At 42.2% G+C, this 15,137-nt stretch overlaps 1 protein-coding gene across 3 annotated transcripts in view; it reads right to left on the bottom strand.

Moving 5' to 3' along the window:
• The window catches only part of LOC131521018 (tripartite motif-containing protein 16-like), a 38,056-nt gene that overhangs the window by 9,496 nt on the left and 13,423 nt on the right, over positions 1–15,137 (bottom strand). For all 3 annotated transcript variants that reach the window (XM_058745649.1, XM_058745642.1, XM_058745650.1), the window contains one exon: positions 6,122–6,703. In XM_058745649.1, the coding sequence (XP_058601632.1) occupies positions 6,122–6,694 (573 nt within the window). In that variant the 5' untranslated portion in view covers positions 6,695–6,703. The remainder of the gene's footprint in view (positions 1–6,121; positions 6,704–15,137) is intronic.

Raw genomic sequence — 15,137 nt, forward strand, 5'->3', positions numbered from 1 at the left:
TATGGTGCTGAAACCTAAAGATGTCCGAGTTCCACTCCCCGTGCAGCTGATACTCGACTGCCATTGGCTAGTCTGCGTTCGAGGGGAGGGGCTTACCGATAGGTCAATTGTTGCAGGGAGCTCGGCAACGCCTACCATCTGGCACGCATTTGGGAGGGGGATGAGTGGAAGACGGCATTCAACACCCCCTCGGGACACTATGAGTATCTGGTTCTTCTGTTTGGTCTTACCAATGCTCCGGCCGTTTTCCAGGGTCTCGTCAATAGCGTTCTGGGTGACATGATTAATCAGTTCGTCTTTGTGTATTTGGATGATATTCTGATTTTCTCCCCTTCTCTCCAATTACACACCCAGCACGTTAGACGTATCCTCCAGCGTCTGTTGGAGAATCAGTTGTTCGTCAAGGCGGAGAAGTGCGAATTCCACACCGAGTCTGTTACGTTCCTCGGCCATATCATCTCTACCAGGGGGATTAAACCAGACCCTGCTAAGATAGAGGCTGTCACCAAGTGGCCAGTCCCCGACTCCTGTAAGGCTCTACAGTGTTTCCTGGGTTTTGCCAACTTCTATCGGCGATACATCAGGAATTTTGGTCAGATTGCTGCACCGCTCACTGCCTTAACCTCCATCAAGGTGTCCTTCAGGTGGAACCAGAATGCTCAGGTAACCTTTGAAACATTAAAGTCCCGTTTTGTCTCTGCACCTGTTCTGTTGGTTCCAGATCCTGAGTCCCAGTTCATTGTCGAGGTTGACGCATCGGACGTCGGGGTTGGCGCAGTTCTATCTCAGTGGTCCCTCCGTGACGGGAAGGTGCACCCGTGTGCATTCTTCTCTCGCCGTCTCAGCCCTTCAGAACGTAACTACGACATTGGCAATAGAGAACTGTAGGTGGTGAGATTGGCCTTGGGTGAGTGGCATCACTGGTTGGAGGGGTCAGCGCAGCCCTTCTTGGTCTGGACGGATCACAAGAATCTCGAATATATCAGTTCGGCCAAGAGGCTGAGCTCGCACCAGGCCCACTGTGTGCTCTTCTTTGGCCAATTCAACTTCACCCTCCCGTACCGGCCGGGGTCCAAGAATGTCAAGCCCGACGCTCTCTCGTGCCTGTTCGGGGCCCCAGAGGGGGAGCTTACGGCTGAAGCCATCCTTCCTGAAGGGGAGGTGGCCGGGGCCCTTTCTTGGGGTATCGAGCGGTGAGTAGAGGAGGCTGGTCGAGGGGCGCAAGTGCCAGGGAGGTGCCCGGCAGGCAAGTTGCCGGGGCCGGCTGCGCTGCGCCCTGAAGTCCTTCAATGGGATCATGCGTCTGTCTTTTGTCAGACTGTTGTGGTTATTCTCAATGCTCTGACTGTCATAGTTTGTATCGCTTACCTGTCCTGTCTTGTCCCGTTCAGGCTCCCGTGCTCGTAGCTGCAAGTATATTTTCCTGCACCTCTCTGTGCGTTCAGATATCCGTGGCTTCTCTTCAGCTTCCACTGTCCCTGGGTCTCTGCAGACTCATTAGTGGATTGCTCAGCCTCTCGCTCAGATTAGCGAGAAGCGCCATCCGCAGAAGCGCTCATCGCCTGTTCTGATTATTAAATCCTCTGTGTCACCCGCATCTGAATCCAGCCTATTCCCTGACACCAGGTAGTGGATAAGTTGTATTAATAATATAATATATATGATGCATTGAGTAGGAATTTGGACTCTCAATGAATATTTTTTTAATCTTAATAATTACACGATTTGCTCATTAATTCATATAATTAGTCGCAAATAATTATGTAGCAATATTCCCTGAGAAAAAGCCCCCACAAAAAATGCCCTAAATAAACAATTAAAAGATTAACACACAAAGTGAACACAACGGTCAAGTTTAAAATATTAGTATTTGTAATTTTCATTGTTTCACTTAAGATGACACTGATTCATTAACAGGGGTTGTATGAGTTACTGTCATATTCACTTTGTGTAGTTTTTGAAGTGTCATTGTTGGACATCCCATACTTGTTATACGAAAAAAGATGATTTAGTTTAGATTATTTAGATCTTAGTTTGGGTGTTCATCTAATAAATGAAAGTCATATGTATTATGACAAAACAACATTTCCTCACTAAAGCTCTCATTTTTGACAAAGTTAATTTATTTTAATTATTATATTGAATTTATGACTGAGTAATGGCTTGTTACATACAGAGAGAGCATAAGCTAATTGAATAGAATATCTTTGTCATTGTTCAAGTACAATACGATTTATTTTGAAACTTCCAAATTGATAGTAAAGCTCAAAAATACAAATGATTTAAAATGGCAATATAAAATTATCAATTATAAGAAGTTTGCAGCAGTATTAAAATAGTGCAATTCAGCATTAAAACCTAAACAGTACAAACAGAAAACATATTGTAATAAAAACGGTAGGGGTGAATTTATTATTCCATGTACATTTGACGTTAATGTGTGTACTGGGCTACTTTTTAGTTACAGCAGCTGTCACTGTGGTGTTATGAAATCAGTTGTGCCACACAATTTTGGAGGCAGAGACAGATTGTGGGGGGGCACTAATAGGGAAAAACTTAAACTGCTGGAATAAAGAGTTTTAAAGGGTTAGTGATGGAAAACTTGCAGGTCAACTGGCATCAGTGTTTAAGGTTGGTGAACACTTGCAGGCCCGTAGCCAGCTATGAGGTCACCGAGGTCCGGACCTCGGTAAATTTCTCATGTTCAAAAATAAAATGTATTCTCCGAATGACTAATTTGCTGTTAAACTCTTCATATGAATGTCTGCATGACATGTATAATTCAGTTTAGACAGTTTGCAAGAATGTTTAGCGTCTGTGGTATGAAAATAATCACTGCGAGACGCTACCATACAGTCTATGTGCCGTGAACGAGTCTTCTTGAGAGAGTTGCGAGTGAGGGCGCGGGCACATCCAGATCCAGTTATTTTAAGCGTTTCTGGACTTGTCTTTTCCACTTAATTTGACATTTTAGAAAGTTGATAAAGTAGGTTGTAGTTTAGGGTCAGCGATATCTTTATATTATCTTATTTGCTAAATATTTGAAATAATTTTTGTTTATTTTTCGTTTTGTTTGTTTGTTTGTTTGTTTGTTTGTTTCAATAGCAATATCTGGCAACACTCACTTAAACTGACAGTAATCAAAAAAGCCTATGGACAGGTTACTGCTGACAGGATAGCACATTCGGTCAGAAACACTGTCAAAACAATAGCATTTGACACTTGTAGCCTACACAGACCTGTAGAACAAGTAGGTTCCAGAATTAAATGAAAAACACAAACACTAGCCATGTATAAGTCTTTGCAATGTCATTCAGTAGTTAAATTAGTTAATTTAAATTAGATGTTAAACTTATCATCTACATAGCAATGAATAAAATCTGTAACAGTAATATGTATTGTTGCGTGAATAATAAACAGCAGGTGTCAAAGTTGTGCAGAACTGAAGGAAGGAACCTCAAAGACAGTGCCAGAAGGATGCTGAACAGGTAAGCCTTCGAAACATGTCACATCAATCAAACATTGTGGTGTCAATACTCAATTGACAAGTTACAATGCAAATCAGAAATTTAAAAACGAATTCCTTTACTGGTCATTTTTAAATGTCAACCTTTGTCCACAATTGTTAACCACCTCAATCTGTATTATATTTTAGGGTTTAAAAAAATTCCCTCATGTCCAAATTCAACATGAATTTGTTCGCTGCAGAAGGAGGCATTTGAAAAGACTGCACTGTTTTCAGTCATTAGAGGTATGTACAGTCATAGCCAAAAAGATTGTCACCCTTGGTAAATATGATCAAAGAAGGCTGTGAAAATAAACCTGCATTATTAATCCTTTTGATCTTGTATTGTATTTTTTTTAAATCACAAAAATCTAACCTTTCATTGAACTAAAACAATTGAAAATGGGGGAAAATCTCATTATGAAATAAATGTTTTTCTCAAATACACGTTGGACACAATTATTGGTACCCCTAGAAATTCTTATGAGTAAAATATCTCTGAAGTATATTCCCATTCATATTTACAATTTTGAGCACTACAGGGAGGTTGGGTTTTGGGGTCAGAAAACCTTTAAAAAAATTGTCAAACAGCACCTACATCAGCACATGTTGTTTGGGAGGGTTTCAAGAAAAATTCTCCTCGCTCATTCAAAAACAAACTCCAGCATATTCAGTTATCAGACACGACTGGAACTTCAAATGGGACTGGCTTCTATGGTCAGATGAAACTAAAAAATGAGCTTTTTAGCAGCAAACACTCAAGATAGGTTTGGTGAACACAGGGATAAAAAAGTACCCCATGTGTACAATTAAATTTACTGCTGTATTTTAGATGTTGTGGGCCTATATTTCTGCTGGAGGTCCTGGACATCTTGTTTAGATACTTTCTATCAAATACCAACAGATAAAAAAATCAATAAGTGACTGACTCTGTTAGAAATCTTATAATGGGCCATGTTTGGATCTTCCAACCGCACAATAATCCAAACAAAAACCTCAAAAACAACACAAAAATGAGTCACTGAGCACAAAACCAAGCTTCTGCTGGCCATTCCAGTCCTCTGACCTGAACCCTGTAGAACATGAGTGACCTGAAGAGAAGAAGCAGCAACATGGAGCTGTGAATCTAAAGGGTCTGGAGTGATTCTGGATGAAGGAATGGTCTATGATCTCTTGTCAGGTGTCTCTAACCTCATCAGGCATTATAGGAGAACATTTAGAGCTGTTAAACTGGCAAATGGAGGTTTCAAAAAGTATTGAATAAAAGGGTGCCGTTAATTGTGGCCATTGTGTTTTAGATAAAAACATTTATTTCATAATGATATTTCCTCCCATTTGAAATTCTTATTCTCCAATGAAAGGTTATATTTTTGTGATTTTTTTTAAATAAAAGATCAAAAGGATTAACAATGCAGATTAATTTTCACAGCCTTCTTTCATCATATTTACCAAGGGTGCCGATCATTCTGACCATGACTGTAACTCCTGTTATGTTGCACAAGTTCAATGATAATATTCCTGATACCTGTATAAAGTGCAATGAGGCAAGTGGTACACTGTGCCACTGTATATGGGAATGCGAGAAAGTGAAGCCTTTTTGGCAAGGTATAATATACTGTAAATTTCATCTTTCGCCAAAATAACACAAGGGAATTTGATTAATAATATTATTAATTACTATTACAATTCATGAAACTATTCACTTACTTCTGTACCTGTTTAAATGATCGCATCCATACATCTATAGCATATGTGCTTGTTATTTGTTCCTTTGTTTGTTTGTTTGTTTTTTTTCCCCCTCTCTTTTTCTTTTCCTGTATTTGTGTATATATTTGTCACTGCTACCAGCTTTTGTGTAGGTCATTACATCAAGTTGTTGTTAAGATATGTTTCATTCTGCTCAATAATAATAATAAAAAAAAAGGTATAATTAATTTGATTGACCAAATTCTGTCAAAGTAATTACCACTGGATCCTAAGCTTTTTATTCTGGGTATATATCCTATCAACCCTCTCTTACAAAGCAAAGAGGTCAGATTAATTGAAATGTGTATTTAACAAGCTAAACGAATAATTGCCCTTAATTGGAAAAATATCAATGAGTCAAGATTTGGAAAGTGGATCAAAGAAATGGTGTCAAACATGTCAATGGAAAAGATCACGTATATTGTCAGAACGAAACAAAACATTTTTGAAGATTTCTGGAGACCTTTTACTAATTTCTTAAAGCACAATCTTAATGTTGAAAGCCTGCTACAACAAGCTCTGAGGGAGTAGGGTAATATCAATATCTTATTTACAGACTTGGGAAACACGATTAATAACTTGATTTAGGTATCTTTAAAATTTAATTTTAATTTTTTTATTTTTTATTTAATTTTTCTTTGTATTCTTTTGTGTCGGGATGGGGTGATGGGAAGGAGAATAGGGTGTAAAATGTTTGCTGTGTTTACATGATTGTTACTTACTGTGTAATCTGCAAACTGAAAAAATTAATAACTATATTGTTAAAAAAAAAAAGAACAAATAATATTTTTACCTCTTTATTATCTCTTGAGGAATACAACTATAAAATAAAAATAAATAAGCATAATTTCGTTTCTCTTCAGTCCTCACCTCTTTCTCTGTCCTCTGTGCTGCAGCTGATACAGTGTCGTGGTTTTTATGTTCATCCACCAAACACAGCAAGCAAATACATTTCTGATCAGTGCGACAGAAAACCTCAAGAAGCTTGTCGTGTTTCTGGCAGATCATCTCCTGCAGTCGTCCAGTGGCATCAATCACTTTGTGTCGTTTACCAGGGTGAAACTCCTCATGACGCTCAAAATGATTCTGACAGTAAGAGTTCAGACACACCAGACAGGACTTGACAGCTTTGTGTTTTCTTCCAGTACAGACGTCACACTGAACATCTCCAGCTCCAGCAGGAACCACACTTTGAAGTTTAGTCTTCTTCAGTTTCTCCAGCATTTCAGCAAACACCACGTTCTTAAATAAAGCAGGTCTTGGACTGAAGGTCTGTCTGCACTGAGGGCAGCTGTAGACTCTCTTCTCATCCTCCTGATCCCAGCAGTCTGTAATACAGCTCTTACAGTAACTGTGTCCACACTGGATGGTCACTGGATCCTTCAGGAGATCCAGACACACCGGACACAAGAACTCATCCTGAGAAAATCTGGCTTCTGCCATTTTCCTGCACTAATACAGAGACACAAACACACAACAGCTCAGCTACACTTCAGTTTCTATTTCCCTGAAATGATTCCTGTTTCCTGGATCTGTGTTTGAGTGACGTGTGCAAAACAGGTGTGTCAAGTCAAGTCAAGTCAAGTTGAGCTTTATTGTCATTCTGCTACATGCGGGGGCATACAGTGGAACGAAATGTCGTGCCTCACAGGACCACGGTGCTACATAAATACAGGCATACAACAATGGAGTAAGACAATATAAACCTATACACAACTATCCTACTGATAGATTTTGACTATAAATATACTATCTGTAAAAAGTACCTATACAAACTAAAAAATACAAACTATACAAACTATACGAATGCTTCAGATAAATACTGTACATGTGCAAGGAGAAACATTGAGTTCAAGCAGCTGGCTGGGGAACAGTGCAGGATGATTTGTAGTGCATGAGCATGTAAACATACATATATTACTGAGTTCTTTTTGTGGGATTTGTGTACACACAGCAGTGTATGTGAAAAGTGACTAGTGCGGATAGAGGAGGAGAGTGTGATACTACAGGTGGTTTGTACAGGCCCACTCACCTGTGTGTAGCACACTTCGAATTGCACGTTACATGTTACAGGAGGTAGGGGGTTTGTATGGGGGTTCAGAGAGGGGCGGGTGATTTGAGTTCAGGGCTCTCACAGCCTGGGGAAAAAGCTGTTGAGCAGTCTGGCAGAGCGGGCTCTGATGCTCCGCACCGTCTTCCTGATGGTAGGAGCTGGAAGAGACTGTGGGAGGGGTGTGGAGTCCTTCACGATACTATTGGCTTTGCTGGAGCATCGTGTGAGGAAAATATCCAGGATGGAGGGAGAGGGCACCGATGATCCTTGCAGCGGTGTTCACTGTCCGCTGGAGGGTCTTGCGGTCTGCTGCAGTACAGTTCCCGTACCAGACAGTGATGCAGCTAGTCAGCACACTCTCAATGGTGCCCCTGTAGAAAGTGGTGAGGATGGGTGGAGGGAGACTTGCTCTTTTCAGCCGGCGGAGGAAGTGTAGGCGCTGCTGTGCCTTCTTGGAGAGTGACATGGTGTTGGTGGACCAGGTGAGATCCTCTGTGATGTGCACCCCCAGGAATTTAGTGCTGCTGACTCTCTCCACAGTCGAGCTGTCGATGGTCAGTGGGGGGTGATCAACGGAGTTTCTCCTGAAGTCCATCACAACCTCCTTTGTCTTACTCACATTGAGGGACAGGTTGTTAGTGCCACACCATTCAGCCAGCTGTGCCACTTCCTCTCTGTAGTGCGTTTCATCGTTGTTGCTGATGAGACCTACCACTGTTGTGTCATCAGCGAACTTGATGATGTGGTTGGAGCTGGACTTGGCAGTGCAGTCGTGGGTCAGCAGCGTGAAGAGCAGCGGGCTGAGCACACAGCCTTGTGGGGCACCTGTCTTCAGTGTGGTAGTGCTCGAGGTGTTGTGGCCGACTGACTGAGGTCTTCCGGTTAGAAAGTCCAGGATCCAATTGCAGAGGGAATTGTTAAGGCCCAGCAGGTTGAGTTTATTTATGAGCTGTTGTGGGATTATTGTGTTGAATGCTCAGCTGAAGTCAATGAACAGCATTCTAACGTAGGAGTCTTTATTTTCTATGTGGGTAAGAGCCAGGTGGAGAGTGGAGGAAATTGCATCGTCCGTAGAGCGGTTCGGACGGTATGCAAACTGGAGCGGATCGAGTGTGTTGGGGAGGCTGGTTTTGATGTTGTGCATGACTAACCTCTCAAAGCACTTCATTATGATTGGAGTCAGTGCTATGGGACGGTAGTCATTTAGACAGGACACAGGTGATTTCTTTGGTACCGGTATGATTGTTGTGGATTTGAGACATGTGGGGACGACTGCCTGGCTCAGCGAGGTGTTGAAGATATCTGTTAGGACATCTGTCAGCTGTGCAGCACAGTCTTTCAGTACACGGCCAGGTATGTTGTCGGGACCCGCAGCCTTGCGTGGGTTGATCCTAGATAGGGACTTCCTTACGTCGGCTGGAGACAGACAGAGCACCTGGTCATTGGGAGGTGTGGGCAGTTTTTGTGCAGGTGTGTCATTCTGCATTTCAAACCGTGAGTAAAAGTGGTTGAGTGCATCTGGGATGTGTCGTCATCACAGGCCTGTGGCGGGGGCTTGTAGTCTGTGATGGTCTGAATAGCTTGCCACAGGCTCCGTGTGTCACTGCTGTCTGTGAAGTGATTGTTGATTTTTTGAGCATATGACCGTTTTGCATTTTTGATGCTGCGGGACAGATAGGCTCTTGCTGTTTTGAGGGCTGCTTTATCTCCTGATCTGAAAGCTTCATCTCTGGTCTTTAGCAGCCCGTGAACCTCTGCTGTCATCCATGGCTTCTGGTTGGCGCGTGTGGTGATGGTCTTGGTGACTGTCACATCATCTATGCACTTTTTGATGTAAGCAGTCACAGTTTCAGTGTACTCCTGCAGGTCTGTGTGGTTGTTGTAGGTGGCCGCCTCTTTGAACATGTTCCAGTCTGTGTCCTGGAAGCAGTCCTGCAGTGCTGAGGTGGCATTGTTTGGCCATACCTTGATCTGTTTGTGAACCGGTTTGGCCAGTTTCAGAAGTGGTCTGTATGCTGGGATTAGCATAACAGAGATGTGGTCCGAGTACCCGAGGTGGGGGCGGGGTTCAGCTTTGTATGCGCTCTTAACTGTTGTGTAAACAAAGTCCAGTGTGTTATTTCCCCTTGTTGCAAAGTTCACATGTTGGTAGAACTTTGGCAAAACTGTCTTTAAGTTTGCGTGGTTGAAGTCACCAGCTATGATGAAAAAGCCGTCGGGGTTATTTGTTTGTTGTTCGCTGATGGCGCTGTACAGCTCGCGGAGCGCGTCCTTTGCGTTTGCGCACGGGGGGATGTATACCGCGACAATAACAATGGCCGTGAACTCCCGCGGCAGGAGTCTGTAAAGCAGGTTGCTCATTTCTGCTCCTGCTGAGTTTTGACGACTAGGAATGGGGAACCCTCATAATGATGTAATGTCTAATAAATGTCAGTCTCAGACAAACACTCAAAGAACACAAGTTACAGAGAAGCAGGACAACAGCCTTAAAAACCTAAAAACCTTAAGTCGATCAACAAGAACTCGTTCAGGACGGCCCCCAATATCAACCAGGAATGTTTTGACTCAAGCGTCCAGAACACAAAATGGTCTATCGTACAGGGGACACAATGAATTTTGGTGAGCATCATGATGAATGAACACAATCTCAGCTGTAAAGAAGTCCTTGTGGATCCAAGCGGTCATCAGGTCATCTGAGAGGTTGGAACTGGCTTGAAAGCATTTATTCTGTCTAAGAGGACAGGTTAGTCAGAGGATAGAGCCCATGACCTTGTGCTCTCTGGAAAGAAATCTCTCTGACCGTACACCAACTCCACTGAGGAAGTTTCCAGATCTTCCTAAGGAGCTGTCCTCACACTTTAGCCTATTCAGCAAAACATAAACCTTTTGAAACGGTAGTTTAAAAAAAAAAAGATGGATTTATGCAAACTGGATAGACCCTCGTGTCATTTATTTATGTTCTCCATTTGAAAACATTAGACTTTGTAAATTTATTTAGCCTATTGTTACTATAGTGTTGCTGCTGATGTTATAAATACAAATATACAACTGGGTATAGTAAATTAGACCAAAATATCATTTTCTTTTTTTATATTTAGGTGGTTTTAATGTGTTAGCATTATTTTATGTGCTTTTTTTGTTACCTGTTTGTTTATTTGAGCAAAGCTTTGCTCTAAAAGAGTCAAGTCACCTTTATTTATATAGAGCTTTGTACAATACAGATTGTGTCAAAACAGCTTTACAGAGTTAAACAGGAAAACTGTGTCAATAATGCAAGAGGACAATAGCAAAAAGTCAGTTTTTCAGTTAAAGTCAGTTCATCGTTGATTCAGTTACGTCATAGTACAGCTCAGTTCAGTTCTCTTCAAATAGTATCTGTGCAATCAAGCTGACAATGATCCCATAAATTAAGTGTCACCAGCTAAACAAGCCAAAGGAGACTGTGGCAAGGAACCAAAACTCCATCAGTGACAGAAATGGAGAAAAAAACCTTGGGAGAAACCAGGCTCTCCTCTGGCCAGATGAAACCAGCATGATGTGGTTTAACTCCAGTCTGGAACACAAGTCAGACTGTGCAAGTGCAAAGCAGTCTTGTCTGGTTTTCTTAGCCTTTGCTGAGGATTTGTGCCGATGGCTGTCCAGTTGATGAGGTCTTCTCAGGGGATCTGTCTCTGGGGCTCATCTAGTTGTCGTGGTCTCCACTGACATTGTGGGCCATTGTGGTCGTCTCTAGGTGCTGATCCACCATCTGGTCTGGATCTGGTGACTACGGTGACCTCAGAATAAGAATGAAACAGACTAATATTAGCGTAGATGCCATTCTTCTTACGATGTAACAAGTGTTGTTGAAAGTGTTCCCAGTTCCGGTTGACCTAATTAATGCAGCCTAACAATCCTTTAACGTGTAATGTGTAAGCCAGGAGAGATGGGTTTTTAGATTTAAACTGACAGAGTGTGTCTTCCTCCCGAACAATGCTAGGAAGATTGTTCCAGAGTTTGGGTGCTAAATAGGAAAAGGATCTTCCGCCCGCAGTTGATTTTGATATTCTAGATATTATCAAATCGCCGGAGTTTTGAGATCGCAGCAGATGTGAAGGACTATAATGCGATAAGAGTTCACTCAAGTACTGAGGAGCAAAACCATTCAGAGCTTTATAAGTAATTAGCAAGATTTTAAAATGTATACATTGTTTAATAGGGAGCCAGTGCGGTGCTGACAGAACAGGGCTAAAGAAGACACTTTAGTGTATTAGTAATTTATTTCTTGCACTCTTTCAGACCCATGTACTTATTGATGAAGAAATAAGAGATATTTTGTATTTGAATAAGGAGAGACTGACATTGCAGAAATTACAATATTGATAAATGCTTTCTGCTTCCGGCTTCGCTACTGTTCGGACGCTCCTGCTTATTGCTCTGCGCTTCGCTCCATATTTATGCACTTTTCTCAGATTTCTCTAAGATTTTAACTTCAGCATATCAGCACAGTGCTCAAACAACACAGTTTTTAGAAAAGGAAGACTCTTTGCCTCCCACTGCCAGCAGTTTACATTCCGGAGACGGGAAAACACAGCTGCCTACATTCAAACAGACGGGAAAGAAAATGTCCCTTGTGGAATCTACTTGCTGCATGAACTGCCACAGACTTCTACAAAGGATTGCGGTTCTTGAAACAAAGTTACTTGCTGGACCTCCAAAACAGGTGGAACACACAGCAGATCGGCATCACAGACCCCGCGCATACAGCCGGTGAGTCCTATGAATCTAGTGAATCTCAACAGTTTATACAAAGTGTAGAAGAACAAGCTGATCGACAGACTAATCGATGGCACAAACAGGGAGCGAGACCCAAAGGCACTCGAGACATCAGATTGTCACGAGTATCTCGTATTGCTGCGGTAGCATCCTCTACCCCAGATACGGCTATGACAAGACTTGTAAACACTGGCATTTTACAACCCCTATACATCTTGAGAACCGATTGAAGCATTAATGAATGTGGGTGAGGAATCCCCAAATGTGACAAAACATGGATCGAATCAGCCAGCAGCTAACGTCGCTACTAACAGGCGCCGAGGTCGAGCAGACAGCGGCACTCAGCTCAGAGCGCAGCCGAGCCCAGGACTCTGATAGTGGGCGACTCTATTATCAGAAACATCAGTAGCAGGACTACAACTACATGCTGCTTTCCTCAAGCAACCGTCTCTGATGTGAACAAGGAACTTGAACATTCTGATGAAGCACAAGACTGCAAATCGAATCATCATCCATGTGGGGAAGAACGATATTCGGAAAGAGCAGTCAGAACTGCTTAAGAAGGATTTCAGTGAACTCTTTGAAACAATTCAAAGACTTGAAGTTCAGTCGTTCATCAGTGGACCACTCCCAGCAAGGGAACTAACATGTTTTCACGGCTGCTTGGGCTGAATACATGGCTACAAAGAACCTGCAGTACAAAAGGAGTCAACTTCATCGACAACTTCAATATTTTCTGGGGCCATAGACAACTGTTTAAACTGGACGGCTTCCACCCAAACAAACTTGGTGCGAGAGTGCTAAAGGACAATATCTATTTCTCCCTCCGTCATCCTTCAGTGGTGTGTGCCAATCCACTCGGCCTCAATGGCACACACACACCTGGACAGAATATGAGTGACCACAGGACTTCATGTCAGCCTCAGAGTCATCTTATGGTTGACACATCCCACAAGGACACTGATAACACCACGCAGCCAAAACAAACTTTCCTCACAGAGACTATCCCGGCTGAGCCCTGCCCACACAGCTCATCACAAACAGACTGTGACGTACTACATCAGCTCCAAGACTCAGCACCCAAGGACAACTATCTGGAAAACAGCCAGGGAAGCCAGGACAACATATCACAGCCACCGGAAACACCAGAGCCAGAGCCCGCTCGCCAGACACACTATCCTCTCTCCAGAATCTCCACTTCTAAGCTTCTCACAGAAAATGGAGGAACTGGTGTATGCTGGGACCAAACTCTCCCACTCGTTCGCTGCAAGCCCCCAGATATCAACTAAAAAACGGCGGGCCCCACAACCACCAAAGACTTCATGCCCAGCTCTCCTCCTCCTCCTGTGAGAGCTCTCCGTCCGCTGCCACAACGCCAGGGCCAAAACCCTCCACCATCGGGTTGTAGGTGAACCAAAACAACTGATAACAGCTCTCAGTGATATGTGTCGGGTCCCGCTATATTAGCAGCAACACTCACAAATGTTCACAGAACAAGCGGGAACCCAGTGTGCCTGTAGCTTTTATATTTCTGTTTTATCACGTGATAGAAAGTCTAAGGCCTTCTCAAGCCGTCACGGCTGACCCATCTAATCTGCGGCCTGTAATGCGTCAATCTAAGATTGCTGTAGAGACAAAATGTAATTCCATCAAGTTAGCATTTTTAAACATTCGCTCACTAAAAAATAAATCATTTCTGATCAATGATTTTATAACCACAAACAACCTGGATTTTATGTTTCTAAATGAAACATGGCTTGAAGACAGCTGCAGTGCAACAGTCCTCAATGAAACAGCCCCTCCTAACTTTAACTTTACAAGTGTCTGCAGGACTGTTAGGAGAGGTGGAGGTGTAGCTGCTCTATTTAAAGATGTTTATCAATGCAAGCAAGTGTCATTTGGTCAGTATTTGTCCTTTGAATATCTAGGTATTGTGCTGAAAGGTGCTCCACGCATTCTGTTTATCATTATTTACAGGCCTCCAAAATACTCTCCAGCCTTTGTTGAAGAGTTCACAGAACTGTTATCAATGATTTCCTCAGAGTTTGACTGTTTTACTATTGCAGGGGATTTTAATATTCACATAGATAATGCAGAAATCAAAACTGCAAAATAAATTATTACTGTTTTAAACACTTTTGATCTGATCCAGCATGTGCATGAACCCACACACAATCGTGGACACACTCTAGATTTACTCATCAGTAAAGGTCTAAAAATATCATCCATTGTTGTTAAGGATGTAGCACTATCTGATCACTTCTGTATTTTCTTTGATATATTGATCTCTGTTACCACTGAATCTAGATCTGTCTCTGTCAGAAAGAGATGCATTAATGAGAAAACTAGTGCGCTATTTATGAAGGCTATATCTTTAACACCAAGCATTTCTGCAGACTCTGTTGATCTTCTCCTGGATTCTTTTAACTCAAAAGTTAAGAATGTTATTGATGATATTGCTCCGACAAGGGTCTGCAAGAAGAATGGCAGACAAAAATCACCATGGAGAAAATCAACAGCAGTTCAGAGTATGAAAAGACAATGCAGAAAAGCTGAGCGGATGTGGCGGAAGACAAAACTTGAAATTCACTATAGCATCTATAAAGACAGCCTTCATGCTTTCAATGTGGAACTAGCCACAGCTAGACAGACCTTCTTCTCAAACCTTATAAACAGTAACTTAAACAACTCTCGCACTCTTTTGCTACTGTTGAGAGACTGACAAACCCCCCAAGTCAGATTCCCAGTGAAATGCTCTCCGACAGTAAATGCAATGAGTTTGCTTCCTTCTTTTCTGAGAAGATCAATAATATCAGAAAGGAGATTGGCATATCTACTTTTGCAGAGGTCACACAGATTCGACCGCAATTTCAAAAAGAAGTGACTATGTCTGTTTTTGAAGCAATTGATTGCAAAATTTTGAAAGAAATAGTACAGCACCTTAAATCATCAACCTGCTATCTTGACACACTTCCCACATCTTTTTCAAAAGTGTGCTTAACTGTTTAGAAGCAGATCTCTTAGAAGTGGTGAACGCCTCACTTCTTTCTGGGACTTTTCCAAACTCCTGAAAACTGC

The sequence above is a fragment of the Onychostoma macrolepis genome, chromosome 02 (genome assembly GCF_012432095.1).
Source record: "Onychostoma macrolepis isolate SWU-2019 chromosome 02, ASM1243209v1, whole genome shotgun sequence".
NCBI lineage: Eukaryota > Metazoa > Chordata > Actinopteri > Cypriniformes > Cyprinidae > Onychostoma > Onychostoma macrolepis.